Source organism: Peromyscus leucopus, chromosome 23 (assembly GCF_004664715.2).
Source record: "Peromyscus leucopus breed LL Stock chromosome 23, UCI_PerLeu_2.1, whole genome shotgun sequence".
NCBI lineage: Eukaryota > Metazoa > Chordata > Mammalia > Rodentia > Cricetidae > Peromyscus > Peromyscus leucopus.
In genome coordinates this window covers 9917059-9944650 of record NC_051082.1, presented here as the reverse complement: position 1 = coordinate 9944650, position 27592 = coordinate 9917059, and the positions used below count along the sequence as shown (strand labels likewise).

The window sequence follows — 27592 nt, the reverse complement described above, 5'->3', positions numbered from 1 at the left end:
AACTTGTCCTAGGGCTGCTCACAACTGTCCCAGGACAAAAGACCCTCAGACCTGACCTGCTCAAGACAGCCAAGGGCCTCAAAGGGCACCCGTGCTGGCCTCTGTGGTGGCAGCATCTGAAACCTGACCCGGGGATGACGACACAGCAGTGCTTGGGAAGAGCACTGGCAGCGCACGCCCGTCCCAGGCCAGCACTGTTCGGTCTGTGAGGCCGACACCACATAGACTCCAGCTGTGTGAGCTCAATACCGAGACAGGGTGGGAGGGAAGAAAGACATCCAGGTTTCAGTAATTCAATAATTTATTCCTCTAAAAAAGTGTGTAAAAGTATATAGCTCTCATCCACAAGGTATATATGAATGACATTTAAAATGGAGGCCTTTAGCATTGTCTCTTTTTATCAAAGTCTTTAGTGTACTGAAGCAGCGCCACGCTGCAGTTCTTAAATGAACGTCACATATTTCTGTATTCTTCCCAATCGCCTGCTATATAGAAAAGAAGCTCACTGCAAAAATGCTTGAAGGAAAAAGGAAACAAAAAAATCAGAACTTCCCAGAAATGTACAGCTTTGACAATTAAAAAAGGCTCTGAAATATACATACAGGCATGCCGGACAAGCCCTCCCTGCTACCCTCCCTCCTCCCCGTTTCAAACCATGGTAGGAGTTCTGATTTCGGCTGAATTTTCAAAATTAAAAATAAAAAAAAAAAATAAAATAACTTCTCACTCTGTAGCAAATCCAGGGCTTGTACATTTCAGATTAATTCTGTAAAAAACTCACAAGTAAAATAATGCATATTTAAGGGAAATATTATACAGACTTTTTCACACAGAAGTACATAATAAGATTTTTTTAAATCTATTGCCATTCATTTATTTTTGCACAAAAACGTATAAATATGTCACCAGCTTTTCTTAACTTAAAAAACTTAAATAAAAGACACCAGATGAAAACTACCCTTTGCTGCCTTCAAAACTTTTTATAGTGTTTTTCTGTTTTTTTGTGTTTTTTTTTTCCTTTTTTCTTTTTCTGTGTAGAGTTGGGTTTCTAGAGAAGAAAAGCCCCTGCAGTAAAAACAGCCCATTTAAAAAAAGAGAAAGAGAGAGAAAGATTCAAAGTTCCGATGAATTCTGAGAAAAAGTAATCCTGTGGTAAAAGATTACAAACATCTACTTTACAGTCCGTCCTCCCGGGGTGGCTTTATACAAGTTTACATCCCACCATCTTACGTTCTCAAAAGGCCTTGAGGGTTTCCTCTCTGATAAGAAAAAATAGCACTGCGATATTTAAGTCAATTTTACACTGTACACGTTAGATACAAATGGTTTGATATATCAGATTCTTTAAGCTATACATTGGAAAGTCAACCCCCCCCCACAGCTGGTGGGACAGAGAACAATCACCCATTTACAAGTTATTTCTCTGCTTTCACATTCCCACCATGTGTTATTAATATAATGTTTTAAACGTTAGATTATCTCAAGAAAAATACTTTTACAAAATCATATCAATTATTACATTTTTTTCCTTTCTTTCTTTGTTAATAACCAGGACAAGAAAGTCTCTTGGAAGAACTTAGTTGCATGATTCTCCAGGGAAGCCGGGCTCACTGCCTGTCAGGAGGCTCTGGGAAGCCGGTCCACACCCACCACCCGCAGACAGAGACAGATATAACACAAGGACTAGAAACAGGGCTTCAAAATCAACCCTAAGGTCTGGGAGGGGGAGTCAAAAATACTTCAATCAGCTGTTAATGCTTTAAAAAGGCATTTTGTTAAAGTCCCACAAAGAGGCTCAGCTTCAAGTACTGGTTTAATGGTTGAGTTGTACTATTTCTTTGAAACAATATTCCTATGGTCCAGAAAAATTTCACCGTGTTTGTAACTGGTTTTGTGAGCCAACACTTTGGGTTGGATATGTACACGAGTCCCTTTTGATCTAATGAAAGGAGAGACCTGGCTTTCTGTAAGAATTCTCTAGAAAAGGTATTTCCTGTGACTGTATAGAGAAGTGATTAAGGTCCTGGCCGCCTCCAGCTTGGAGCTGAGCCTGACTGACATCACACCCAAGTGTAATCCACCCAAGATGCAGGCCACACAGCACAGCAGGACACTCGGAACCCTGACGGGTTTTACTACTCTACTGCTGGGTGGTTATGACTACATCACTGTTCAGGCATGATCTCCCCGTTTGTTCTTACTCCTTTCTGGCTTCTAGGACAGAGGTATGTAGTCAGAGAATCCTATGGTGGGTCTCAGTGGGTTTCAGCTACCTTACCTGGTCCTCAAGATTAGAAAAAACAAAGTCGCAAAAACCTTACATCAAACTTAAAAATAAATAAACAAAATGCAGCTGTCCCCCGACCTCCTGTGTCTACAAAGGTGTATGGCCAAGCAAAGCCCTCCTGGCAGGCTGGGGAAGGTGGAGACCCCAGTACCAAATCCTGTACTGGATGGAGCTGGCTCTTAGTTGTGACACGTCCCAGGTTATGGAGTCCAGGTGACCCACAGGCATCCACCATCGGCTAGAGGATTGCATCCAGAGGGCTGGCCAGCCTGATCTAACAGAGGCTGAGAGCAGACTCTTGTGCAAAAGGACAGTGTCTCTTCTGTTTCCCTTTTATGCCACCGACAGCCACCACTTCCTGGCGACTGCAGGCTGCACACATCACATACTGGCTCAAGTCACTTCTTCAGGAGATTTCCGGGTCCTCTGAGACACGTCCAGGAGTCCCTGTGACAATGAACACTGCAGAGTGAGCATGTGCCTGCTCAGAAGGCGTCACAGTGCAGGGCTGAGGGAGTGCTCTGAAAAAGGCCGGCCTTTGGAGAGTGGAGCCCGCTCCTCCTCGGCTGAGGCAGAGGGAGGGACAAGCGCTTCCCGGTTAGAGCATGTTCATGACGGCATTGTACAACTGCGTGAGCACCACAAAGTGGACGGGAAGGCAGGAAGTGCGGTCCTGGGTGGCCGGATTGCACGTGAGCCACGAGAGGGCATTGTACTGCTCCAGTACAAACCTGCCAGGGAGAACACAGAGGTCAGCTTCTGGGCCCCAGGGCTCAGGGTGTGCCTCGAGGCCAGGGCAGCCCACCTGCCCCCCTTCACACTGCACTGTCCAACTACGGGGGCCACCAGGGTCATGAGGCCACTGACCACCAAGATGAGGCAAGTCTGCATGGAGACTGTTTCATGTTGGCTAAATGCCAAAATAAGACTATACCAAATATTCTACCAACACTTGGCCATACCAGTTTCTCATGTTAATCTGTTGTGGTCCCTTGAAAGAACATGAAGGTGTACAGGGTCTCGCTATCTGTTTCAGATATTTGGTACCCCGCCTGAAACTCCTGATCACAGCCTTAGCTGCTGGAGCACTGGGATCCTGGGTATGCGGCACACACTTCACCCACTGCCAGAGAGCCCGGGAACCAAGGGCTTACCGAGGAGGCTCCTGCCTACCTCCCATTTCCAAACCACTGTACGTGAGAGAGTACTAGGAGAAGCTTGGGTATTTCCTCAAGGTACCTGACAGTTTTTGTTGGCTGGTTTTTGTTTTGTTTTTAAGATCTGGTCTGGGATCTGGAGAGGGCTCCGTTAATGACCCAGGACTTGAGTTCAGGCCCCAGAATCTGTGTGAAGCAGAGGGCAAGCGTGCACATCTCTAAGCCAGCAGTGGGGCGGGGTGAGGTGGACACAGTGAGTCCTGGGAGCTCATTGGCCAGCTGCTGAGCTCCAGGCTCGGACTCTGTCTCAAAGAGTAAAGTGCAGAGTGGAGGAAGACACTGGCTGACCTTGGGCATGTGCACCCACACGCACCCATGCGTACAAATCCACTGACAGGGTCTTGTGTAGCCCAGGCTAGACTCTGGCCTTGAACTTAGTAAGTAGCTGAGGATAACTTTGAACTCCTGGTTCTTTTGCCTTCTCCTTCCAAGTTCTGGGATTACAGGCATGCATCATTTATCAGACCCACAGATAAAATGTTATGTGGTGCTAAAAACAGCGTAAGAGAACTCATGCTTCTGGGATGCATTTCACAACACAGAACTTGTGTTCCGGTCAACCATACGTATCTATCTATGGCAGGGAAGGTTCCAAAGAGTTTTCCATGCAAGGCAGTTCCCAGACACTGTCTTCTGACTATCCCTCCACCTCAAGTCTGACCCTCTCATCACCGCCTTGGAATAGGAAGGGAAGTGTCCCATGCACTTCACTGTCCAGTGAATGAAGTGCACACACTGTCTGTCCAGCTCTCAGGGGTGCCGGGCAGCACTGCTCTGCAGACAACAGCGTCTCTGAGCATCACCTCACTAGCACACCGAGGGCAACATCACCTCCCGATGGACGGCAATGCTGCCTCAGCTGGAAACTACCTTAACACATCAGACGTGGTCTTGGAGTCCAGAGGGTGTGGAGCCCGCTGCGAGTTCCTGGCAGGAAGGAGCTCATCTGTCTGTGCTACAGAGATGTGGTGATGGAGTGAAGCCTGTGGGAAGAACAAAGGCCATTCATGTCCAGGTACAGAGCAGCACCGTGAAGAGACTGAGGCCCCAGCTCCTCAGTCTTGCAGTCAGGCTGCTATGTGCCCAAGAGCTTCAAGTGCTCAGTCACCTCCTGGGAAGCCACACCACATCCTAGAGTTAAGATCAAAGCCGTTTCAGGGGCCTCTCTTCCTGCTTTAACCTACTTCATTTGTTTCCTTAAAAAATAGTTATTTGGGGGCTGGAGAGATGGCTCAGGGGTTAAGAGCACTGACTCTTCTTCCAGAGAACCAGAGTTCAATTCCCAGCACCCACATGGCAGCTCACACCTGTCTGTAACTCCAGTTTCAGGGGACCCCCACACCCATGGCAAAAACACCAATTAAAAAAAAAAGAAAAAATAGTTATTTTGTGTGTGCACGCATGTGTGCACACACCAAAGCACACATGTGGGGGTCAGAAGACAGCCTGCTGGAGTCAGTTCTCCCCTTCCATCATGGGGGACCCAGGACTGAGCTCACAAGTCCCTTGACCTACTGAGCCGGCTCACTCATTCTGCTTCTTTAGCATAACAGTCAAGCACACAGAATACTTGTTCCTACGGAAGGCTATGTGCCCTGCCACCAGAGCTGGAACAATGGCCACTGCTTGTCACTCTGTTTTGAGCACTTTTCCCTTTGAAATATTGTAAAGCAAAACCAACTGTTGTACCATTTCCCTTGTAAATTTAGGAGGTAAAGCTTACAGATAAGAACTTAGTAATAAGCATCATACACACAAAAAAGCTTGATTCCTTTATATCAACTGATAGGCTACAGTCAACTCCCTTGATAATCTCGACACTGTCTCTTCCCTCCTCCAGGCGTGGGCCAACCTGGTGTACGCTGGAAATGATTAAGGAGTGTCAAAGGCTGGGCAGTCGGATGTGGCTGGTCTGTATCGTGGTTCTTTTAAATACTTTCTACCTTCCAGATTTCTCACAAACCAACTCTTCGACCCAGAGGTTCAATCAAGGGTGCATCTCCAGGGTGGGCAGCTGAAGACTGCAGTCAGAGCACAACAAAAGGCACTGTCGCTGTCCCGATGCAGCGACGTGAAAGAGAAACTCAAGTCTGTGAAGGGACAGTCCGTCCGTCCCTTTCATGCTTCATCTTCAGATGAGCAAACTGCTCCAGCACAACCTCCCATGACTGTGTCTGACCTTTCTTAAAGAGTGACTCACTGTCTCTTGGACTCACACTGTGCCTGGCACCTCTGGTCTGGATGCCACCTAACAGTCCTGGGGAAATTCCTTGCTTTGATGGACTGCAATGTTATCAGCTACACCCTGACTATTTCTCACTTTGGGTCTGGAATCAGTCAGTTCTTCAACAGCCTCAAGTGTTTGGAGCAATAAATAATAATTAGGAACCACAATCATTGCAACATGGGTGTTTATTGTAGCCAAGCTGTCATTGTTCCCAAGTTTTACAGAAGAACAATCGAGGCCTCCTGAGTCCAATTTCCAAAGACTACAGATTTCCATGACTTGTGGTATTCTCCCAAGGCATTAGGAAGGCAGCTTTAGCTCCCAAGTGTTTGAGTGCCCTCTCCCTTGTCTCTGGGAGATGGAGCATCTTACAGGCTACTGCAGGCTCCCCTCCACTCTGCAGAACAGGCACACAAAGCCATCCTCACTGTGTGGTAGACATCCCACACTACACTGTGTGGCGAGGCTGCGGAGTTGGCTTGGTTGGCCATACTGATGGGTCCTTAGCTTTTCCTCATCTTTTACATGGCCATTTTGTCTGCTTGTTCTGAGTCAATGTTGCTGTCTATTCAAGTTTGCTTCAACTCACAACTCACAGGACTCTCCCACCTCAGCCCCTTTCATATCTGGGCATGGACATGTACCAACTACATATGCCATTCTTCACTTCTGCCAAATACAGATGGCTGGAAGTGGGTGTGCTGGGCCCAGGGAGAGTTCGAGGTTGTTATTACTCAGTACCCCCGGCACAGCTCATGCCAGGAGTCTGCCTTCCCATGGCTCTGCCACCAGGGTACACTATCACACCTGTGTCTCTTGCCAGCCTGAGGGTGAGGAATGGATTCCATTCTAGACTCTTTCAACTCTTCCAGTTTGGAGCACCTGGGTTCCACAAGCCACGCAAGGAGAACAAGCATGGAAGTAGAAGGCTTGACTGACCGGCTCTGCTTTATGTGCAGCCGGGCAGGCCTGTGCTGCAGGTCACGGGCAGCTCTCAGTACTGACTGGAAGAGTGTCAGGCTGAGTCGCATGTCGCTCCTGCACGTACGGCCCTGATCGCCTCCTGAGGTTAACACAGACTCACTTCTTATTAAGGTTTCAGTCCCTCTCCCAAACTCCACTCTCCTGTAACTATAATCCCCTCAGAGTAAAGTGACATGAGGGAAATGAATAGAAAGAGACTGTAGCAGCTAGCAGGAGATTTCTAGTTCAAACCAAATAAAAACACAAGCCAATGATTCCTCTTAAACTTCAGAAAGCACCAACCAACCTTCAGGAAGAGGGGGCACTGGTTCCGGGCCTGGGGGCACGATGACCAGAACCACTGGGGGAGGTTCTCAGCTTTGGCAGTTGACACAAAATACCCAAGGGCCAGTGGCTGCTGCTTGAGCTCCTCCGGGGCCTCCCGAGACAGAAGCCGCTCGCCCTGGCTCTGAAAAACAAGGCCCAAAGCACAATGAGCATTGTCAGGACCTGAGTGTGGCCAGCCCCCCTCTAGACTGCACACTAGCGACGGGTCTCCTGCCTGCAGCATCTCCCGCCAAAGCCCTTGGCACTGAGAACTGTGCCATGAAATACACAAGTCTCTGCAGCAAACCCGGGCATCAACAGAAACTAAGGAGTAGTCGAAGGTCCTGGCGATGGATGCACTGGTGCTGACAGCACAAGGCACCTGTCTGAGGCTTCATCCACAGCACACTGAAACGGAAGAGCCCAGCATCCTCCAGGTGCTCCTCACTAACAGTCCCCAGAACAGAAGCCCTGGAGTGTACCTGCTCTCCACCACCACCTAACCTGATTAGAACTAAGCACCACACACCGGAGTCCACGGACAGCGATGCTCCTGCCACTCTGGCGGCGCCGCGCAAGTACACCATGCACCTCAGAGTCGAGAGTGCATACTGTAGTACTTCCCACCTTCCAGTGCCTTCCACAACTTAAAAGGTGCCTTTAGCACAAGTAATAGTAAGTGATCAGTTTGTTTCTGAATGCCTCCTATTTAGAGAAGAAAATGACCCTTAATTACTTAATACATCAAATCTTACCAATTCTGATTTTGGACAGACTAAAAAATAAAATTATGATGGCCAAAGAAAAAAAGTGAAGTTGGGACACAGTAGCACACGCACACACATACATGTGCATGCAGTCCATACTCTTAGGAGGAAAGGAGGCTGAGGTAGGAGGATGAGACTTCAAGGCCAGCCTACTTGAGGCCTGCTGTAAAGCAAACAATGACCTTTGCTGCCACCTTGAACACACAGTTCTATGTAATGACTTAACTAGAGATAAACAGTTTAGAAAAAGGAAAAGCTTCTGGGAGTCACCAGGCTGAAGGGCTCAGCACTGAAAAAGGCCACCTGATTAGTTTCAGAACAGAGCTGTTTAAACTGCAACATTCGGACTCTAAGAGAGGAGGGAAATGCATAAACCTCCTTAAGAAAGATCGCTATCATCAACAGGGAAGGCTTTATGAATGCTAAAATGAACTACAACAGTAAGCACATGACTGGGGCTTGCTGCAGGCCAGGGCGCACCAAGTCACAGGAATATTCATTCAAACTGCTCAGTAGAAAATCTGTGGTTCCAGTTTCTGTCGAAATAACCTCCAGGGAACAAAGTGCTTGTCAGTCCCTGGCCAGTAGCCATAAAGGAAACCCAGACATTTACCATCTCTTCCTCCCCAAAGGGCACAGGGCAGGTAGTGACTGAGGGCTCTGCATGGTCCCTTCAGCTGCTCCACTGAGTGCTAACCCTAATCCCTTTCCTGATCACCCCTAAGTGACTGTAGTGATGGCAGCACGGTCCCCTCTAGGAGTCAGTGCGTGTAAGGCTGCTGCACTCGCTCAGGGGCTGACACCAGACAACAGCTTCTCAGTGTCTTACTCCCCCAAGAACCTTTAGAAGCACAGCACAACCGCGAGGCCTGAGCCACTGGTTGGGACAGCCTTTGACTTGAAACCCATTATTAGTCCAGGGCATCTGAAGACTGAGCTAAGGCTGAGCTCTGACTTCTTCACTAGCTTGCAGCAGTGAGGTGGAGATAGCTGTAAACTATGCACTGGCTGGCTCTCGACACCCCCAGGCTGTGGCCAGCAAGACCAGGACTGTCCAAGGGAAACTGAGTGGACACGGGCCATAACCGCTCCTCACAGTCATATGCTGCGGGGAGTTCCTCAGCTCAGGACAGTGCACATGCTGAGCACCAGCTCTGCCCTCCTGCTTCTTATTACAAGCCACTATCTGGGAAGATGAAAAGCTTTTGCTCAAAAACAAAAGCATTCAAACCCTTTTGGGGAGGCTGGGATGAACAGCACGCATCTGCAGTTTCTCAGCCCACCAACTTCCCCTGCCACTCAAAAGCAAGCAGAGCCGCAGGCAGGAGCACCACCAAGAGCCTTGCACACCACAGGACTGACTTTCTAATAAAGGGTAGACTAAGAAGGTCTGAATGTCGCCCTCCAAATGCCTGCTCTCCAAAATGTGCTGGAGGGCTGTGGCCCACAGAGACCCCGACCTCTGAGGAGAGAGGAGCATGCAGTCAAAGCATGGCTGCCAGTGGTGACGAGTTTCCTGAGGCTGTGGTTGTTCTCAGCAACTCCTTCCAACAGTGCTTACCCGACTGTGCTGGAAGTGAGAGCCCACACCGATTCCAGAGGGAGAGCCTGGGGAGGGCACCGGGGAGGAGTTGGGAGAGGAATGGAGGTTCCCAGTCATTAAGATGCCAATGTCATTGTCCATATCGTCTGGGAATGGAAGGTCTACAAACATATCGTCTAGAGGGAAGAGAAACACAGGAAAGTTAAACAGGAAGCACACTGCACTTTACCATAGGACGTTCTGCTAATCTCCAACTGCACACAAGTGCTACAAGCTGTCCTTGTTCCCTCCCCAGTGGCCTCCTGACCAGGAGGACACAATGGAGAAACCACGGCCATGCAGAAAGCCCCCATTCCACATTAATAAATACTGGTAGATGTTAAAAATTCAAGAACAGCACAAACAGATACACAAAAATTGAGCATTTTACAAAACTATGACGATTTTTCAATCCTATAAAAATACTCAAACAGAATTCCATTAAGAAAATTGGATATGGAGCTACTCTCCCGGAAACTGCATCTCCATGGTGATCTAGGAAGGCTGCTTCCTCCCATGCCATGCCCTCCACACTCAGACCAGAAGAGCCACACACTGGGGGGACAGTGATGGGTGGGGGACAAGAGCAGACAGAAAGCCGTGATGTTAACCCTCCCTGCTCTGGTCTTGGTGGCTGGTTTGGATTGTCAACCTGACCGAGTTAGTAAGCAACCGAGAGTGGAACACTCTGCTGTGTGTCTCCTGTGAGCAACACTAAGGACTAACTGGTGGGAGGCCACCCTGAATGCGGCAATGCCAACTGTGGGCGGAGGCTTAGACGCAGAAAGTCTGGAAAGGGAGAACAACAGCGCGGGTGGCCCTGCTTCCTGAAGCTGTGTGGCTGCCACCGCTTCATTGTCATGGACTGAGACCAGGAGGCAACCAAACCTTTCACTTGGGGATCTGCAGAGACGCGGGAGCACTAAAGTGGTGACGCTGCAGAGCAGCTCGCCCTGGCGGTCGGTCCTCAGCCTCTGCATCTCCTCTCCAGGCTCTCTACGACACTACTGCAGCACACAGCAGCCCGCAGTGGACACTCACTCTGCCTACTTCTGCGCCTTCCACTCACCGTTGTTGGGGCTAAAGCCGTCTTCATTGTGGTAGTTGGCCGGAGCCACTTGGATGGTTGATGACGTCGGGAACACCAGGATGTGGGTGCAGGAAGCGTCCTGAGGTGTGTTCAGCTGAGACGACTGCATGTTGAGCGCGGTGCTCCGGCCGAACACGGAGCCCATTGTGACGGCATCTGTAAAGGGCAGAGCTGTGTCGGTGGGCTCTGCGCAGGAGGACCCAACAGTCTCACGGGTCAACATTCAAGGCTGCCCCACTTCCTTAAGTGTCTTTAAGAACCCGACAGAACACCAGTGATGATGGCCTGACCCTCACCTCACACTGGAAATGTGAAGATAAACCCGGATGGCGTCCACCAAGTATTGTGTAGATTCCTTACCTAAGAAGTAATCGAAGACCCTAAAACTGACCTCCCAGCACTGTTCCCTCTGTGGCCTCACAATTTATAAAAGCACTGTTCTGAATGACGGCAGCTAATGCTCTAACAACTCTGGGCAATGCCTTCCACACACTGGCCCGTGCTAAGCTCCAGTCACGTGTCTCACTGGCTCAGCACACCCACCCTGAGCTAGCAGCAACTGTCTCTACTTACGAACGAGGACTGCGACATCTAAAAGGCATGTAAACTTCCATGGTTACTGATGGCCAAGGTGACCTGAGGCCTAGGGAGCACAGTCCAGCCACTGTCCTGCACTGAAGACTGTCCTCAGTCACTCTGCTGACTTCCCACAGGGTTCAAGAGCACACTGTGTCTGAATGTGAGACAGACCTCACAGCGTCCTTTGTAACTCACAGCATAACACAGTCAGAAAGCAGCGGCTGTTTCCCACAAGCCAGGCATCTATAAAGCTTCTGTGCCCGATGTCCTGACGGTCACCGAGAGCTTGCTTATGTCTGGCCCTGTGCTAACTGTTGGTCTCTTTCCTCCACTACTCCTCCTCAATGACAGCAGAGATTCTAAACCCTTTTTGAGGCACCACACTGGTCTAGAAGCTTTATGGAGGGTGAAGTCCTAGGATGCCAAGAGACTAGGGTTAGATAACACTCACTAGCTGTCCATTTACCTGTTCTCACTCATACCCAGAGACTTCCTCCCTCTCCCAACCTGTGGTCAACAACAATAATTAAGTCCTCCCTAGGAAGGTATCAGATGGTCCCATTTTCTAGGTCAAAACCAAGCTTCTCTTAGAGACGCAAGACTTATGGACTACATTCATCTGCAGACTTAAGTTTGAATGTCCTGGACTGACAAGAGACAATTTACCTGGCATCACTACAAAGGACCCCTGGGGCTCCATGGCAACCAGGCAGGCACTAAGGATAGAAGGAGAGTCTGCAGCGGAGATCCCACACATCCGGCACACATCCTTGAGCTGTTTGCTGATTGTCTGTAGCGAACATTCTCCAAGGAGGATACTCCAGTCTGAAGTCAGAGATCACAAACACAGTCTTTAAAAGTTCACATGCTTGGCCATGTCACCATTGTGACCCAGCCCTAAAGGGAGTGGGCCTTTCCCTTTGGTCCCTTTAGTCCCCTCCTTTGTTTCCTGGCTTCTACCTCACTGTGTCAACAGAGAAACAAAGGCCTGCTCTCTGTAGGTTGCTGCCATCCTGTCTAGAGCACCCTCTGAGGGCCTGCAATGGACCCTGGCAGATTCAGGTTCTAAAATGCTTTGAATGCTGAGGTCTCTGTTGGCTGGGCTAGCCTGTGCTAGCCATTCTTTTGTCAGGGTCTGATGCCTGCTCAGTGCTCTCCTGTGCAGCCTCTGCTGTCACATGCACTCTTGTGCGCACAGGGTCTTCAGCACAGGCGTCTCTACGGCCACACAGATCTTCCTCACGGGAGAGTGCAGGGCAGCGTGCTTTCTATTTCTAATGACATTCTCCATAAGTGGGCATAAGAAAAGTAGCTCAAATATGAAGAAAACATCGTAAAACGGCAGGATGTCAGTTTTAAGGCCTGAGTGCCACAAGGTATCAGGAAGAGGCTCTCCCTGACAAGCACTGGCAGCTAACCAGCAGACACCAAGGCCACCAGGAAGCTGGGGCTTCTGTACGCCCTCATTCAGACCATGGCTCCCAAAGGAGGAAGGAACCCCAGGCCAGCAGGGAGGTGGCTATGTACTTCCTCTGTCCAGTGTGGCTCCTCCAGCCACACTCAGGCCCTCTCCTCAAGGGGCAAGGAAGGAGAGTGTGGCCCTTCCACGGTCATCCACAGGGAAGGCCTTCACCATTTTCTACGTCACACGCCAGACAACATGTTCGCCCCCTGCTTCTTTCCTGTTCTTCTTCCCTCCCTTCGCCAGGGTCATGAGCACTGACCGACGACGACGACAGACTAAGCAGCAGAGCAGGAGGAAGGGAGGCAGTCTGACGGAAATGAAAGGAGGGAGCCCAGTGGATTAACCTCCAGGCCACTGACAGCAGACTCATACGTCTAAGTGAGATGCTGCTTTAAATGAAAAGACCCCATCTTCTCCCAGTTCACAGTATCAAGTGTGACTAGAAGACACACACACATGGCTGTGAGTCTGAAACCTTGAGTGCAGATCTGCATCACAGGCAGCAGCTTGTATGTGAGCTCTCTCAACGGTTTCATTCCAGGGATTCCATGGTACCTGGCTGCACTTCCTGTAGTCAAAGGGTGCACACACTCTAACACAGGGGCTGGTGTGAACCACAGTCTGGGGCCAAATCCTGCCCACCACCTGTTTTTGTAAACAGATTCTGTTCCCAGCAGCCACAGCTGGGTATTGTCTTACGGTTGTTCACACTGGCAGAACTGAAGAGCTGCGAAGTGTCCTCCGCTTTGCCAGAAGAGATTGTACTCTCGGGCCCTTGGCAAGAGGGCCCTTGTCCCCTCTACTCTGGTAACCACAGGCTATTTTGCAATGGATGTCTTCTTCTTTAATTAATTCCACTTTTGGAGATTATAGTAATTAGATTCTTTTCCCCTTCCCTCTCCTCCTCCAAACCCTTCCATATACATCTCTTTGCTCTTTTTCAACTTCACGGTCTCTTCTTTCAGTGGTTGTTGTTACATGTGTTTGTGTATATTATATACACATACAACCTGAACTACATCTGCTCAATCTGTGCAACATTACGCACATGTGTGTTTTCTGGGCTGACCATTTGGTAGTGGACAGTCAATTGGTGTGCTCTTCCCTGGGGAAGACTATTTTCCCCCTCCAGCATCCCGGAGATGCCTGTGGCTCTCTGGGTAGGGCTGAGGCCTCCCAGTCTTTTCCCCACCAACTTTAGCATGTCTATTGCTGTCCTTGCTCAGCAAATGTTCACACAGTCATGTTGGTGAGGCTTTAATCTACAGAACAATTCCTTCACCTAAGGCTCAGGGAACACTGTGGAAGAGGGGGTATTTCTAAGAATCAAAGAAGAGACTGTGTCTCCTAGTCATGTCAGAAGCTGCACCCACATGTCAGGAACCTGCTGGAGAACCAATTCAGGCCCTCATGCTTACACAGCAAGCATCTGACCCACTGAGCCGTCCCCACAGCCCTGAAGGCTATTCTTACATAGGACTTAAACAATCACCTCCAATCGCCAGCACTTCCTCTTTTTACTGTCTTCATATGTACTATTATTAAAATTAAACTATCACTTTGTACTAATGAAATACGTTTTCTGATTTACATTCCCAGCATTATCTGTGTGACGATGGGGACTACAGACGAGTTTGTCAAGCCCTGGCTTCTTCTCCCTTCTGTGTGAAAGCATCACTGACATCAGAGTCAGTCTGAGGAGCTGAAGGCCTCCCTGCTCTGCTCGGCGACCATCACCGGTTCGTCTCCTCTGTCCCTGCACCTGCTGCGAGGACCGCTCGCTGGCTCACCTTTAAGCTCCCCGTGGCCAAGACGCCCCAAGCGGCCGATGACGACTCTCCAGGGCAGAGATGTCATCTGAACAATCCCCAGGCACCACTCCCACAACTTCTGCAGCCCAATCTTCCGCGCGGACACTTTACTCTTCCGTGACCTGACAGACAGAGAAACAGGAAGGGTCCTACACGGATCAGTTGTCTCTCGGGAAGGCGGACAGTCCATTTCCAACGTACACATGCATGCCACCACCGCAGAGTTAACACAAGTGAACACAAACAGCAAGGCTTCTCACCTGCTTGGTAAAGCAATGTTTACAACACAGGTCTCCAGTAATTCCCCATGGAGGTCAGTGCAGGATGCCAAGAGCCAGCGCTGGTCATGAGACAGACAATAGCCCACAAAGAGTACATTGTATTTCTGGCTCGCCTCACCGAAAGTCTCTCCAGGCTCTGTCTGCTTGTCTTTGATTGGGGCCAATATAAAGGGCGGGGAATAAAGCTGGATTGGGCTGGGCCGCTGAAAGAAGAATCAAGGTCAGTATCAGCACAAGGCCAACCAAGACAACGTTTACAGTAACACCCAGAGCCAACGACGAGGGAAGGAAACACGGATTAATGACAACAGGCGGCCCCCACCCCTTCCCTCCAGGACTAGATAGGACACAGACAGCAAAAGTATTCATTAAATTCATGAACTACGGGGCCCTGTGGTTTAGTTGTTTAAAACGCCCGTCTATAAGCCATCAATGGTTGATGGAAAGAAACTACTATATTAGAAAGCAAGCTTGCCCAATGCCAACAGACACTAGGAAGTAGAAACCGAAGCCACAATGTGGTCCATTATACACAGCCCCGGGAGGGTCTGGAGTCACAGGCAGCACACTTGAGGCACTGGCGAGATGTTGAGCCATGGCTCTAGGCTGGGAGGTGGGAGAGGTGCTCTGGTTTGTACTGCAGAAGAAGATGGCTCTCTTTAGCGATCTCTGCCTCCCAGACTCACCTCCGGGTTCTTGAGGGTCATCTCAATGCTGGCTGCAGGCCCAAAGCCCGTGAGGGATTTAATGTGGATCTGTGTAGGCAGAGGTCGCCTGCACTGGCAGTACACTGAAAACGCCATGGACTTCAAGTATTGAATATAGAAAACATGTTCATCCTTCATTGTCTGCAGCATGTACTGGCAAGGCACAATCTACAAGAGGAGGCAAGCAACAGTTAGTTCAAAACCCCACAAACCAGAGAGCTGGAAAATGAGATGGCATAGGTTTATGGCTAGAGTAGAGAGATGGACGCTTAACTCCAAACATGTAGATGTCAAATATAATTGTATCCTAATTCCTCCCAGTGAAATAAAAGCTGTACATCAAATGTCCACCAGCCATTGGAGAAGTATCAGTATGCCGGTGTCCATGAAACTGTCCCACGGCCCTCATACTTTAAACTTACACCTTAATGTATGCCCATCTGTAGAAGATTTGACATAGCATGCTGCAGTAGTATCTGATCACGTGGGACTCAGACTTGGAGACAATGAAAAACTATCCATAATCTCTTCTGTCCACTTTAACCTCAATCCTTTCATTCTACATGACAGCTTTTAATAAAACGATGATGACCCATTTCAACTGTACAAAACACTTCATTTTAGAGCTAGCAAAGGTACAGGGAAATGGGCATGCTCACTCACTGCTGAGAAACGAGAACAAGCTTTTTGGAAAATGACATTCACCAGTGTCTACATTTAAGTATGCACTTTTAAACATGACTTAAGACTGTCAAACAGCGTACCAGCATGTGTACTAGGTTTCGCTTATACCAGTGGAAAAAGTGAGCACGCACCAAAAGCTGACCTATGTGAGAATGGCCAGACATGGACCATAGGCTTAGCTATGTGGCACAGGCCCACAGTCTCAGCACTGGAGAGGCTGGGGCATCAGAAGTGGGAGGCTAACCTCAGCGCCATAGTGAGAAAGTGTTTCTTATGACAAGCAGCCTATGTGAAGAGGAAGAAGAACCCTGACCTTGTAATAATGAGACCGAGACATGGGGCAGAACACACCAGGATGGAAATGGTAACTGAATGTAAAAGACGGAGTCCTGGAGGAGCACAGTTCTTAGAGGCTCATGGACTTGCAAGTCAAAGGACTGCGAACTCCATCTCACAGAAACAGCAGCATAGAGAACAAGCCTGTGGACAGCAACCTGGAGAATGAACGAGCTTCTCATGTGCTCGGGCAAGTGGTCCAGCATCTCCGTGTAGCAGCGCATCAAGCTCAACAGCCAGAAGTTCCCGGAGCTGGAGTCCTCCTCCGCAGTGTAGGTGAAGGGGTCCACCATGTAAATGACGACCGCTGGAGGGTAGGCATGGCTGTCTGCAGAGTCAGGCTCTGTGGGGATTCCTATCCTCTCTCTTTCTGTAACACTGGAGAGAGAGTCAGGTGTGAGGCTCTCACAGCAAAGAGAAACTCTATCAGACAAATCAATTACAGAGCACGCTGACTCCCCAGACAATGATTTCAGATCTAATACAACGGTGTGGGTGTGTCACACATTGGGCCCAACATCTTCAAGACAAAAGACGGGAAACAGCAGCACAAATACCAAAAGCTGCTGCGATGCCCAGAACTTTTGGATCTTGGGTTCTGGATTGCCAGGTGAGGGGTGCTGGCTAGTATAGGCTATGCACATATCCCTAAATTCAAAACTGTTCAAACGTGCTTGGTCCGAGCACTTCAGAGCAGGGTACTCAGTCCGTGTTACTCTAAAACAGGACTTTTCTTCTTCTACTCCTTTGTTTTCTGTGTTAATGTTGCACACAAAGGTCTTATAACAACACTAGCTAACGAACTCAATAATGAGCATGTTAATTAGAAGTTCCAGCTCTTAACGTACCCACAGATCAACACATGTCACATTTATTAGCGAGAAGGAAAGGAACACTCTACTGGATTCTGAGACTCCTGAAGTGTGTGGGCGAGGGGTGGATGTGGAGGGAGGGTGTCCAAGCTAAAGCCTCACTCTGGGCTGGTGAGGAACAAACATACCTGTCTTGTCCATCCTGTGAAGGCTGGGTGGAGCTCTGCCCGGACTCAGTGTCTCCTGGCGTTCGCTCTGTGGAGCTGCCCCCAGCACTGGGGTTCTGCCCCCCCACACCACCACTGAATCCTGAGGAAGAGGTAGTGTTCATCTGAGTGATGCCTGGAGCAGAGGCAGTTGAGCCCGGTGGCCCAGAGGGGGCAGATGAACTACTTGCTGAAGGGTTTGCAGAGCTGTTGGAGGTGAATGCACTGCCAGCTGGGGGTGCTACTGAGCCTGAATTTGAAGGTAAAGACCCAGCATTCCCAGGCGTGGCTTGTCCCTGTGCTTCTGCTGGTGGGCTCTGGTGCTTCGGTGGCATCAGCAGGCCACTGTCGAGCTGCAGAGTGGCTAAATAAGGTGCTGGAAGAAGACAAATGATCTTAGGGACCCTCAGCAGTGTCACACTCGACACCTTGAATACAAACTCCTATGCCTGCACATGACTAAATGCACACGAAGCGACCTGTCAATTCTACACTCAGCTTATTGGAAGACAGAAAAGAAATCACCCATAACATATTTCCTATCTGATGTCACTGAGAACTGGACCGCTTTGCTGTGCCATGCAAAACACAGTCACACAGTGCTCCATGGATATGGGCCCCACAGTCACAGTGCTCCATACACAGTGCTCCATGGATATGGGCCCCACAGTCACACAGTGCTCCATACACAGTACTCCATGGATATGGGCCCCACAGTCACACAGTGCTCCATGGATATGGGCCCCACAGTCACAGTGCTCCATACACAGTGCTCCATGGATATGGGCCCCACAGTCACACAGTGCTCCATGGACATGCACTTTACAAGCGCTGAGGTTTTCTTCAAGCTTAAGCATCTAATACCAAGTAATGTTGCAGTTTTCCAAATGGCTATAAACACATATAACCCCAGTAAGCAACTTTAAAGAATATACAACACATAAAAATCAGGATTTAGCCAGGCACGGTGGCACACATTTTAGTGCCAACACTCAGAAGGCAGAGGCAGGTCTGTATAGCGAGTTCCAGGTGAGCCAGGGCTGCAAGAGAGACCCTACCCAGAACACAAAAACCTAACATCAAGAGCCAAGAAACAAAATGCTGGACTTGCCGGGCAGGTAAGGGAAAGGACTGTCCTACTTTATCTCCAACTCTCCTGTGCCAAACACTTTCCCACTTACCTAGGTGATGGCGGCAAACTTGAGCATAAAGTTTGAGTCTGGAATGATTGTCATTCTCCTCGCTGCTCCAAGGCTGGTTAAACCACTCGCTCACAAGCTCCTCTGTCAGCTTCTGGGCCACAGTCTTCCCCACACGCATGATCCCGTCGCGGAGCACTTTGCAGATGGGCTTGTGCTGTCCCAGCCGACACATCTGTCAGCACACAAGATGGTCACTGACAGTAGCCACCCTTCACAGATGCATGTGAGCACTTCCTTTTTCCTCTTAGGTCACCACATGCAAGCAAACCAGCAACAGCAGCTGGCCTTCCCTGGCAGACATTGTCCCCTGAAACTGCTCTGTCCTTCCAACCCTGGAGAGACCCTTTAAACAGGCCGAGCTGCTGCTCCAGCATGCATGCTGACCACTTTCTAAGAGTCAGAAGTAGAGACACTTCTCTCCAGGAGACTCACGGGAGCGTGTTGGGTCGCAGAATCAACTATGAGAAGGGGAGAAGTGAGCTTTCTGCTTGGCCGGGATGTTTCCCTTACTAGAGCTGCTGAGGTGAAGGCTCCCCATGCTGGCTAGTTTTGACACAAATCTAGACATGTCTGGGAAGAGGGAATCTCAACAGAGGAATTGCCTCCATCAGATTGGCCTGTGGGGCATTTTCTTGCTAATGATGGGTGTGTGGGGGCCCAGCCCACTGTGGGGGCTGCATAAAAAGGCAGCTGAGCAAGCCAGAGAAAGCGAACCAGCAAGCAGCACCCTCCATGGTCTCTGCTTCAGCTCCTGCCTCCAGGTCCCTGCCCTGACTTCCCTCCAGGAAGGACTCTAACCTGTAAGCTGATAGAAACCCTTCCCTCCCAATGCTGCTCTTGGTCAGTGTTTTATCACATCAACAGAAAGCAGACTAGGAGAGCTGAGCGGTCCAACCCTCCCAGAGGACACCTCCATGCAGGAAGGGACTACCGTCTGCAGGCTCCTGAAGAGGAGGGGTGGCACAGCCACGCTGATAATCAGACCCAGCAAGCTGCAAGCTTTGGAACAAGTGGAGGGCCATTCAAGCTGTCGGTGATAGCTTAATTATGACTTCACAGGGCTTTACACCCACAGACCAGGCAATGGTCAAAATGGACATGTCCAAGGGTTTCTTCCGTGGCTGACCAGATGCCAATGCATTGCGTGCTGGCATCTTCTCGGTTCACCCAGACACTCGGATAGTGAACCCTGTTCTAGAATACATCTGAAGTTCAGCTTTGTGTCTTATTCACCAACACTTCCGCAGTGCTCATGGGTGCCTGCCAGCATTCTAAGCATTTTAGCCAATACTGGTTTCACTTCACACTGCCAACTCATAAGCATGGGACTGCAAGTGCAGGGCGTGTGCACTTCAGCAGCACACATACATGGCCCTGCCAGTCAAAGACCCAGGAGTCAAACTTTGCAGAACTCAAGGAACTTACGCTACAGATGCAAAACTATGTGGCTGGTTTCCATATTGATCTATTCACCATATTTTTAATCTATACCAAAATTGTATATTAGGATGAAGCATGCTCCATTACGTTTATCCTTCATTCAGACAATTCCAAGGTAAGTGTTTCAGTACTACTTCCAGGAACTCCTCCAGCCCAAACATAAGCACAAAGCAGTGCTGCCTCCTGTGGTTAAGGCCCTCCCTCCCTCCCTCCCTCCCTCCCTCCCTCCCTCCCCCCCCTCCCTAGTCAGCATATGCCTGCAGACTCCAAGCTGGTAAGTGGAAACCCTTGGATGGCATTTTAGGTGTGTAATAAGGCCGGCCTTCTCAATCTAATAAATACAAAGTCTTGGGGAAGCAATGCTCCTCCAGACAGCAAGACAAAGACAGAAAACAACAGACTAACTCTACACTTCATCCTTCTTTATAAATGCTCTTTGTCAAGGAGGTAGCCCCCACAATTTGCTCACCTCATATACAGCACTCAAGTCCCTGAAGAAAGTTTTGGCTCCTTCGAGCAAGGCCTCATTTTCTGGACACACCACAATATAAGCAACATCACGGTGGCCCCCATAGGGCTCCAAGAGCAGCCTCTCCCAGAAGGGCAAGGAGAAGGGTGAGATGGTGAGGAACTCCTTGTCGTAGCCCACCAGCAGAGTGGGAATGGGCAGTGGCTCAGGTGACTCTTCCGAACCTGCAATGACATTGCTATTGAGGAAGGAACACGGGTCTCTCTCTTTCCACACTAGACAGTGTGGCAGTTCTGACGTTCTGAGCCACGGGGGCCTTTCACACGCTCTTCTTCGGTGCTCCTGCAATCAGCTCACTAAAGTGGGCTCCAATGAAGAGCCTCACAGGAATCAGAACGTCCCAGAAGGTCCAAGGAGAGCAGGCCAGAAGGCAGCAAGCCCGGTTTGCTCTGCAGGCAGCGGGGCTGCTTCAGTGTGCTCCAGCACAGCGTGCGATCCTTGCCATGGAGCAGGAGGCAGAGCAGACGGGGAACAAGCCCAGGCAGGCAGCAGGCATTGTGGCTGAGGCAGAGCTCCTTTAGGGAACCTAAGAGTGCCTGAGGCAAAGGCTCCCCTGACCGGGGGTGTGTGTATGTGGGGGGGGGGCACAGGTCTTACAGCAAGGTGAGCAGAGCCCAGAGGCATAAGGAGGCCAGGAGCAGTCAAGACTCACCATAGGTCCCGCGTCCTGCCATCTTATGGAACTGCTGCCAGGTGAGTGGTCCCTGCACATGCTGGATGTTCTCCCAGGTCCTGCCTGTGCGCTTCTTCTGGATAGCATCCTGCAGAAAGGGCTGCAGGGACAGCAGCATGCGCACCACATCTTGGGATGAGAGCATGCTTGTGTCCAGCACTGTGGGAGGAGAGAAGAGCAGAGGACAAGGAGGTGAGGGGCAGCACTCCCTCCTAGATGCCATCCTGGGTCTCTGTTACAAGAGGTGGACAACCTGGGAGTCAAGAGGAAAGGTCTTCCCAATGAAGAAAATACCCGGGAACTTGTCAGGAGGGTGAAGGGGAAGAGGGTCACACTCTATGGAAGGGTTCAACAGAAAACTGTATAAAAGGAGGAAGAAGAGAAGTCTCATTTCTCTAATCATGGAAACCTGTTTCCAAGATCTTCCAGAAGACAGAGGCACAAAGGTTCCTTAGTTACCACATTCCTTTCTTTTCCACACATCGACTTCTTGAGGATATGGGGACTGAAAGGAAGAGACTTTGAAAAACTCGTCAAATATCCTCATAAAATACTGAATGCATAGAGAAGAGGACCTTGCCACAGCACCATAGAACATCTGTTCTCTGTATAGAGACAGGAGGGGACGGCGCTCCCTGCCTGAGAGAAGCGCCCTTCCACTGACGCTCACCCTGTCAAGTGTTTTCAACCCAGAGTGAACTCAGGTGAAGGCTCTGAGCCAGAGCCACCTACAGCTGTGCATCCACAGTGTGGCTGTGGCTGCCGCTTCTTGGCCCGAGGAGGGTCCACAACATTCCTCAGTCTCGGAAAGGTCAGACTGCGAGTCCACAGGGCAGGACCTCAGGCATCTTCTCTGGCTGATTGGAAAAGAGGCTGGCCAGTAATCTAAGATGTAGCTACCAACTATTTGAGAAACTGGAGGCGCTCATGATTCTTAGGACATTTATAGGTGTGTCCACAGCTTCACACTGGTCATCCAGCAGAGTTTTGCTTGGTTTCTTCATTTTGGAATAAATCAATCCAGAAAATTCCATACATAAACATGGATGCCCAGTGTTTCCTAAAAACTGAAAGATCTGGCAGAGCAGAAGCAAGAGCCTCGTGTACTGGCATGGCCACGGCTTGCTGGAGCCGAGCCCAGTCAAGTGGCAGGTGTGCCCTCAAGATTCTCCTCCCCCAGCCACCTGCCCAGGACTGACAAGGCGGTGCTAACTGCCTTGACCTTTCTGCTTCTCTCTTTTCTACTCACAGTAAAGAACCACATCGAGCACTTCCTGAATCTGAGCCTCTACCCAAAGTGGGCAGGGAGGGGGAGTGGGCACAGATTCAAGGCCACGGGAGCACAAGTGTCTCCTGTAAATGCTGCCTGAGTGTGCAAAGCATGGTGTTTTGACAAAATCCAACTTCGGACATCACTTTCTGCAAGTCTGCATCCGCCTCACTCATCTGCAGCAAACCAGCTACTTTCAGTCATCTTAGCCTCCCAGACTTGCTCTGCAGTAAGAGAGACAATTCCTCCCATGGCAGGCCACTGTGTGGACAGACACCTCCTAGCCCCACCCACCCCTAAGCTGACCATACAGCACTCAGCTCTTTACTTTAAATTCATTCAGTAGATATGAATGGAGGGCCTGCCAAGTAAAGGCCACTATAAAAGTGAGCGGAGCTCTTGAGGCTCTGCCTCCAGGAAGTGCCACTGCTTGTCTGCTCCTCGGATGCATGGCCCCAGTCCTCTGCGTTCTGCCCTCCTGTCAGACTGTCTCTCCACACTGCAGTCTGTGTCGAGGAGTTAGCTGCACCCTTCACTCCAGCAACGCTGGGAGCTACCCAGAGACAGGGTGGGAGTGCCCGTTCCCACCCTCCAGAGACAGGGTGGGAGTGCCCGTTCCCACCCTCCAGGACAGGGTGGGAGTGCCCGTTCCCACCCTCCAGAGACAGGGTTGGAGTGCCCGTCCCCACCCTCCAGAGACAGGGTGGGAGTCCCCAGTTCCCACCCTCCAGGCTGACCTCCTCCCTCTACTCTAGTGTGCTCAGACACCAGACGCCACAGTCAATCACTGAGGTGGTCTGGACCGCTGGCTGGCCCCTGGCCCCAGCCTCTCCAGACCCACTATGCTTCCTGTCCAGGGCTCCTCTGAGCCTTCTTCCTGCACAGGGGCTCCCGTGTGCCTGGCTGCAGTCATCACCACATGCCAACCTTAGCCTTCTGGACTTCAGTCCCAAGTCCTGACACTTCCACCCAGGCTACTCACAAGGAATCCTTAAAGCTCCATTCATGGCTGCTTTCCCCAGGCTGGCCTTCCTTCAGGGTCCAACCCCAGGAACCTCATGAACACCTTCCTATGCTTAGTCCCAAGCTGCATGTCCCACACTACTCCCTAGACAAGCTCTGAAGTGTGCCTACTTCTTTCCTAAAGCAAGCTACTACTTCTTTTCTCTTTATTCTCTAACTATTTCTTTTATTAAAATATTTTGAAATTGGAGCTAGAGAGATGGTTCAGCAGTTAAGAGCACTGTTCTTAGAGAGGATGGGGCTCAAGTCCCAGCAGTGACATCTATAATTACAGCTTCAGGGGACCCAACACCCTCTTCTGACCTCTGCGGGCGCCAGGCATGGACACGGTGCACAGATACACATGCAGGCTAAACGTCCATATATAAAAATCTAAATGGAAAAAATGTATTATGCGCATACAAGTGTGCCTGTATGTAGGTACCAGCACAAGGGTGTAGGTGTCCAGAGAGGGCAGATGAGGGCATCAGATCCCCTGGAGCTATAGTCACAGGCATTTGTGGGTATCTTTATGTAGGTGATGAGAACTGAACTCAGGTCCTTTACCTGGGGAGCACAGGCTCTCCCTGCCACCCTCTTTTGAAAGATTTTCTGAGGCGGGGTCTCACTATATAGCCCTACTAGCCTGGAACTTGCTATGTAGACCAGGTTGGCCTGAAATTCACAGAGATCTTCCTGCCTTTCCCTCCCAAGCACAAGTATAAGCTCCTAACCACTAAGCTACCTCTCCAGCCGCAACCAACTGGTTTCCATTTGGTTTTCCCACATCTGTCCTTGGTATTTTCTCATCCTCATCCAACATTATGGTCAGAACGTAGAGCTTTGCTATCTTTTTAAAAATACGTTTCATGACTGATTATCTCTCTTACTCTTTGGATAAAGCCTCCACCCAGCTGTGGCCCTTCCTTCTCACCTCCTTTCAGTTCCCTGTGGAGCACAAGCTTCCCAGAGCTCAGTGCCACTGTGAGACCTCAGTGCAACTGCTGCTGCCTCTTCAAGTGGAGCCCCAAACTCCCCACAGGGGTCAGGGGGTGGGAGGGCTCTGCTCGTGTTTCCTGTGTGGTTATTTAATATGTAATGTTCACTCTTCCAAACAGGTCACCAAGTCCACGAAGGCAGGTGACCTCCTCTCTCGGTCACCATTTCATGTCCCACTTGTCTGTCACAGAGTAGAGGGGTGCTCCTCAGCCTCTGTAGAGCCCAGCTCCAGGAACTGCTTGTCAGCTGGAGGCAGGTCTCCCTTCTGCCCAAGTGCTAGGGACTGAAGCATGGGCTTCTACCACTAAGCTAGACTATGGACCAATGGGCACTTGTAATTAGCACATACCCCTGGAATGTGCCCCAGGAACTACAATAAAATCAGATGTGGTCACTGTCCCAAGAGATCACCACACTGAGAAACCAGAAGAAAAAAGTACTCAGGACATGTGTGGCTGGTTTCAAGGAAGAGAAGGATGACTGGGTACCAGGATACAGGAACACTGATCATCAGTTTTATATCCTTGGCCACTTGGATACTTAGCAGCCACGGGCTGCTGACATGCACTGCCTGTTTGTGATTTAATGTAACAGAAAAGTTTCAGGAGGCAATTACTTCTCTCCAAAAGCTTCAGCAGAAGATACCCCCACCCTCCAATGTGAAGGAAATCAGCATGCCCCTCACTTCTGGTCCTTCAGATTGAAATCTTACATTGTTGTGATGTAGTAAAGAGAGCTTTTAAGTTATCATTGGCACCAAGATAACCTCTGGTGCAAACCTGCATTCTGGAACACCTACCATTGCTGTGAGGCCAACAGTGGACGGTGGCACTTCTCACCAGGGCCTCGTCCACTTTCCCGCCAGTGGGATTATCCACATACTGCCTCCCCTGCTCCAGTGCATTGAAGCACTCTGTCCAGTAATCGTTGTTATCTGCCTGCACCCGGTCATAAGTCCAGCTCACACAGGGGAGTGCGTGGCGACTGTTTGAGGCGATGTAATCCAGGAAGCTGAGAGAAGCGAAGGGCTGCGTGTGCTGATTCTGGAGGAGAAGGAGGAGGCTTATGGGGGGCTCTGGGGATTTTCGGGCTCCCTCCATCTGAGGAAGAAAGGTGGACTGACACATCATTAAGCGCCTCTCTGCAGCTTGGCCAATATCAGAATTCTTCCCAAAAATATCCAACTCATCTTCAAGGAAGAGTCCTGAATTGTAGCCAAGTTTCCGGTTCATGATGGCACTGAAGCCACAGGTGCAGCGGTACTGGTCCTCCTTGGAGGAGTCGGGGATGTACAGCCCGACGTCTGCGCCTTTGATGTTCATGTTGCAGGCGCAGATACAGCAGCTGTCAAAGTTCCTGTCCTTGAAGACGTTCATCACGGAATCCGACAGAATCAGGGTGACGTAGAGACTGTGGGCCTCAGGAATCGGCTGCATGGTGGCAGGCTCCACAGAGTTAAGGGGCCTCGTGGTAGAGGGGGTGGAGGCTGGTGACCCCTGGTCAGTGCTGTCGTATTTCACAGACCCTTGGCCACTAGCAGTGCCCCCACCTCTGGGAGTTCTTGGAGTCCTGGGGGTCCGTGGTGTGGGGACGGAGAACCGAGGGGTGGCTGGGGACGGGAGGACCCCGGCCCCACTGTTGCTGGCGGGGGCCGTGCTACTCAGCGTCACAGGCGTGTTCATCTGGGGTGTGTTCAGATAGTCCGGGTCTGCGAGGCTCCCGACACTAGGCACATTACTGTAACAGACACACGACAGCAGTGAGGAAGGACAGCCTTCAGAGCCTGCACAGCCCACACCACGGCCCTGCACTGAGCAGCTGGATGTGCAATTTTCTTTTCAAAACAAAAAAGAAAGGGAGGGAGAGAGGGAGGGGAGGGGAGAGGAGTGGCAGAACATGAGACCCAACACACGAGCACACACACACACACATACACGGCACTTCCTTTCCACATAACCCAGACTAGACAGTCCTCATCTGGACCTGCTGGGGAAACCTAGTCTTTTTATAAGAAAATGTGAAAGTGGGCTGGACTGCTTCAGGGCGGCATCTCTGTAGTTTGGAAACGGAGAGCCTGCCTGTGCACTTCTCTCTGAGGCTGTCACTCTGTAATGATACTGAAGTAGCTGCAACCAAACCCACATTCAAATGTGGGGCTTTCCTAACGGGGAGAAGGCAGCAGCCCTAGCCAGGCTAGCCAGGCTCGCATGTTCCCAGTACCGTGTGGCTGCTGTGCCCATCTGCCTGTTCTGGGGAGGGGTCAGTGTCATTCAGCAGTCACTGGGAAGGATGCACAGATTCTGGTCCCAGGTCCAGAGAGATTCCTTGGGTTTCCTTTCAGTCTCCTTCATTTTTCAATGTTATGTATTACATACAATCACTCTCATTCCTGAGACAGACAGGGCTGTTTATCTCATAAGCACTGGCTTGGGGGAGAGCAGGCAGGCAGGAAACAAGACCATGTCTGCACCACTATAGAACGCATCCTCAACAGGCTCCCAGACCTGAAGACAGTGTACAAGCCCGCTCTGCACTTGGAAGGCATCAGAGACAGCAAGTCTTTCAGCCTTAATGACTCTTTTCGACACATGAACCCAGTGCTTACCATGATGCTCCTTGGCGAGTTACCCATCCATCCATTCACTTACACAAGCCACTTCCCTGCAATCTTTTAGAACCTGCACCACTGGCCCAGGTCTCTAAATCAGACAGTGTGTAAACCCTGACACACAGAGTATCCTGGGTACAGACAAAAGCTGACATAGAAATTGAACAGTGCAATTAACACCCATCTGCATACTCATCAGGCTCCTTTTAAGTTTTCTGTTCAACAAAATTCTAAAGTGATTCTGCAGGTTTGGATCAAAAAGGAACTAAGACTGCTAACTGAAAATCTAAATAATTCAGTTGTTCCCTAGATAGCAAATACTTCATCTTACTTAGCAGCCTCATTTTCCCCTGTTCACTAAGAAGGGACTAAACCCAAGCCTGTGTGAGAAGCGGGACAGTCAGCAGAGAAAAAGAAAAGTTGCACGGCACACAGCAGACCTGAAGCAAGTGTCAGCAAGTGTACTGGGTGTACCAAACGAGCCCCGCGTGGTGGACACTGGGGAGCCCAGCAGGAATGTGACAGTGC

The 27592-nt window shown here is 50.1% G+C and overlaps 1 protein-coding gene across 5 annotated transcripts in view; it reads right to left on the bottom strand.

Moving 5' to 3' along the window:
* Positions 1-283: 283 nt before the first annotated feature.
* Positions 284-27592, bottom strand: part of Med13l (mediator complex subunit 13L) — a 232919-nt gene continuing 205610 nt past the window's right edge. For 4 of the 5 annotated variants that reach the window (XM_028878797.2, XM_028878798.2, XM_028878800.2 and 1 more), the window contains 15 exons: positions 25256-26193; positions 21165-21344; positions 20453-20676; positions 18523-18715; positions 17324-17717; positions 16482-16701; positions 15283-15471; positions 14576-14799; positions 14295-14464; positions 11706-11864; positions 10440-10616; positions 9350-9507; positions 7002-7163; positions 4375-4487; positions 284-3018 (listed from right to left, as the gene is read on the bottom strand). In XM_028878797.2, the coding sequence (XP_028734630.1) occupies positions 2886-3018; positions 4375-4487; positions 7002-7163; positions 9350-9507; positions 10440-10616; positions 11706-11864; positions 14295-14464; positions 14576-14799; positions 15283-15471; positions 16482-16701; positions 17324-17717; positions 18523-18715; positions 20453-20676; positions 21165-21344; positions 25256-26193 (3634 nt within the window). In that variant the 3' untranslated portion in view covers positions 284-2885. The remainder of the gene's footprint in view (positions 3019-4374; positions 4488-7001; positions 7164-9349; positions 9508-10439; positions 10617-11705; positions 11865-14294; positions 14465-14575; positions 14800-15282; positions 15472-16481; positions 16702-17323; positions 17718-18522; positions 18716-20452; positions 20677-21164; positions 21345-25255; positions 26194-27592) is intronic. The other variant, XM_028878799.2, reaches the window with a different exon arrangement.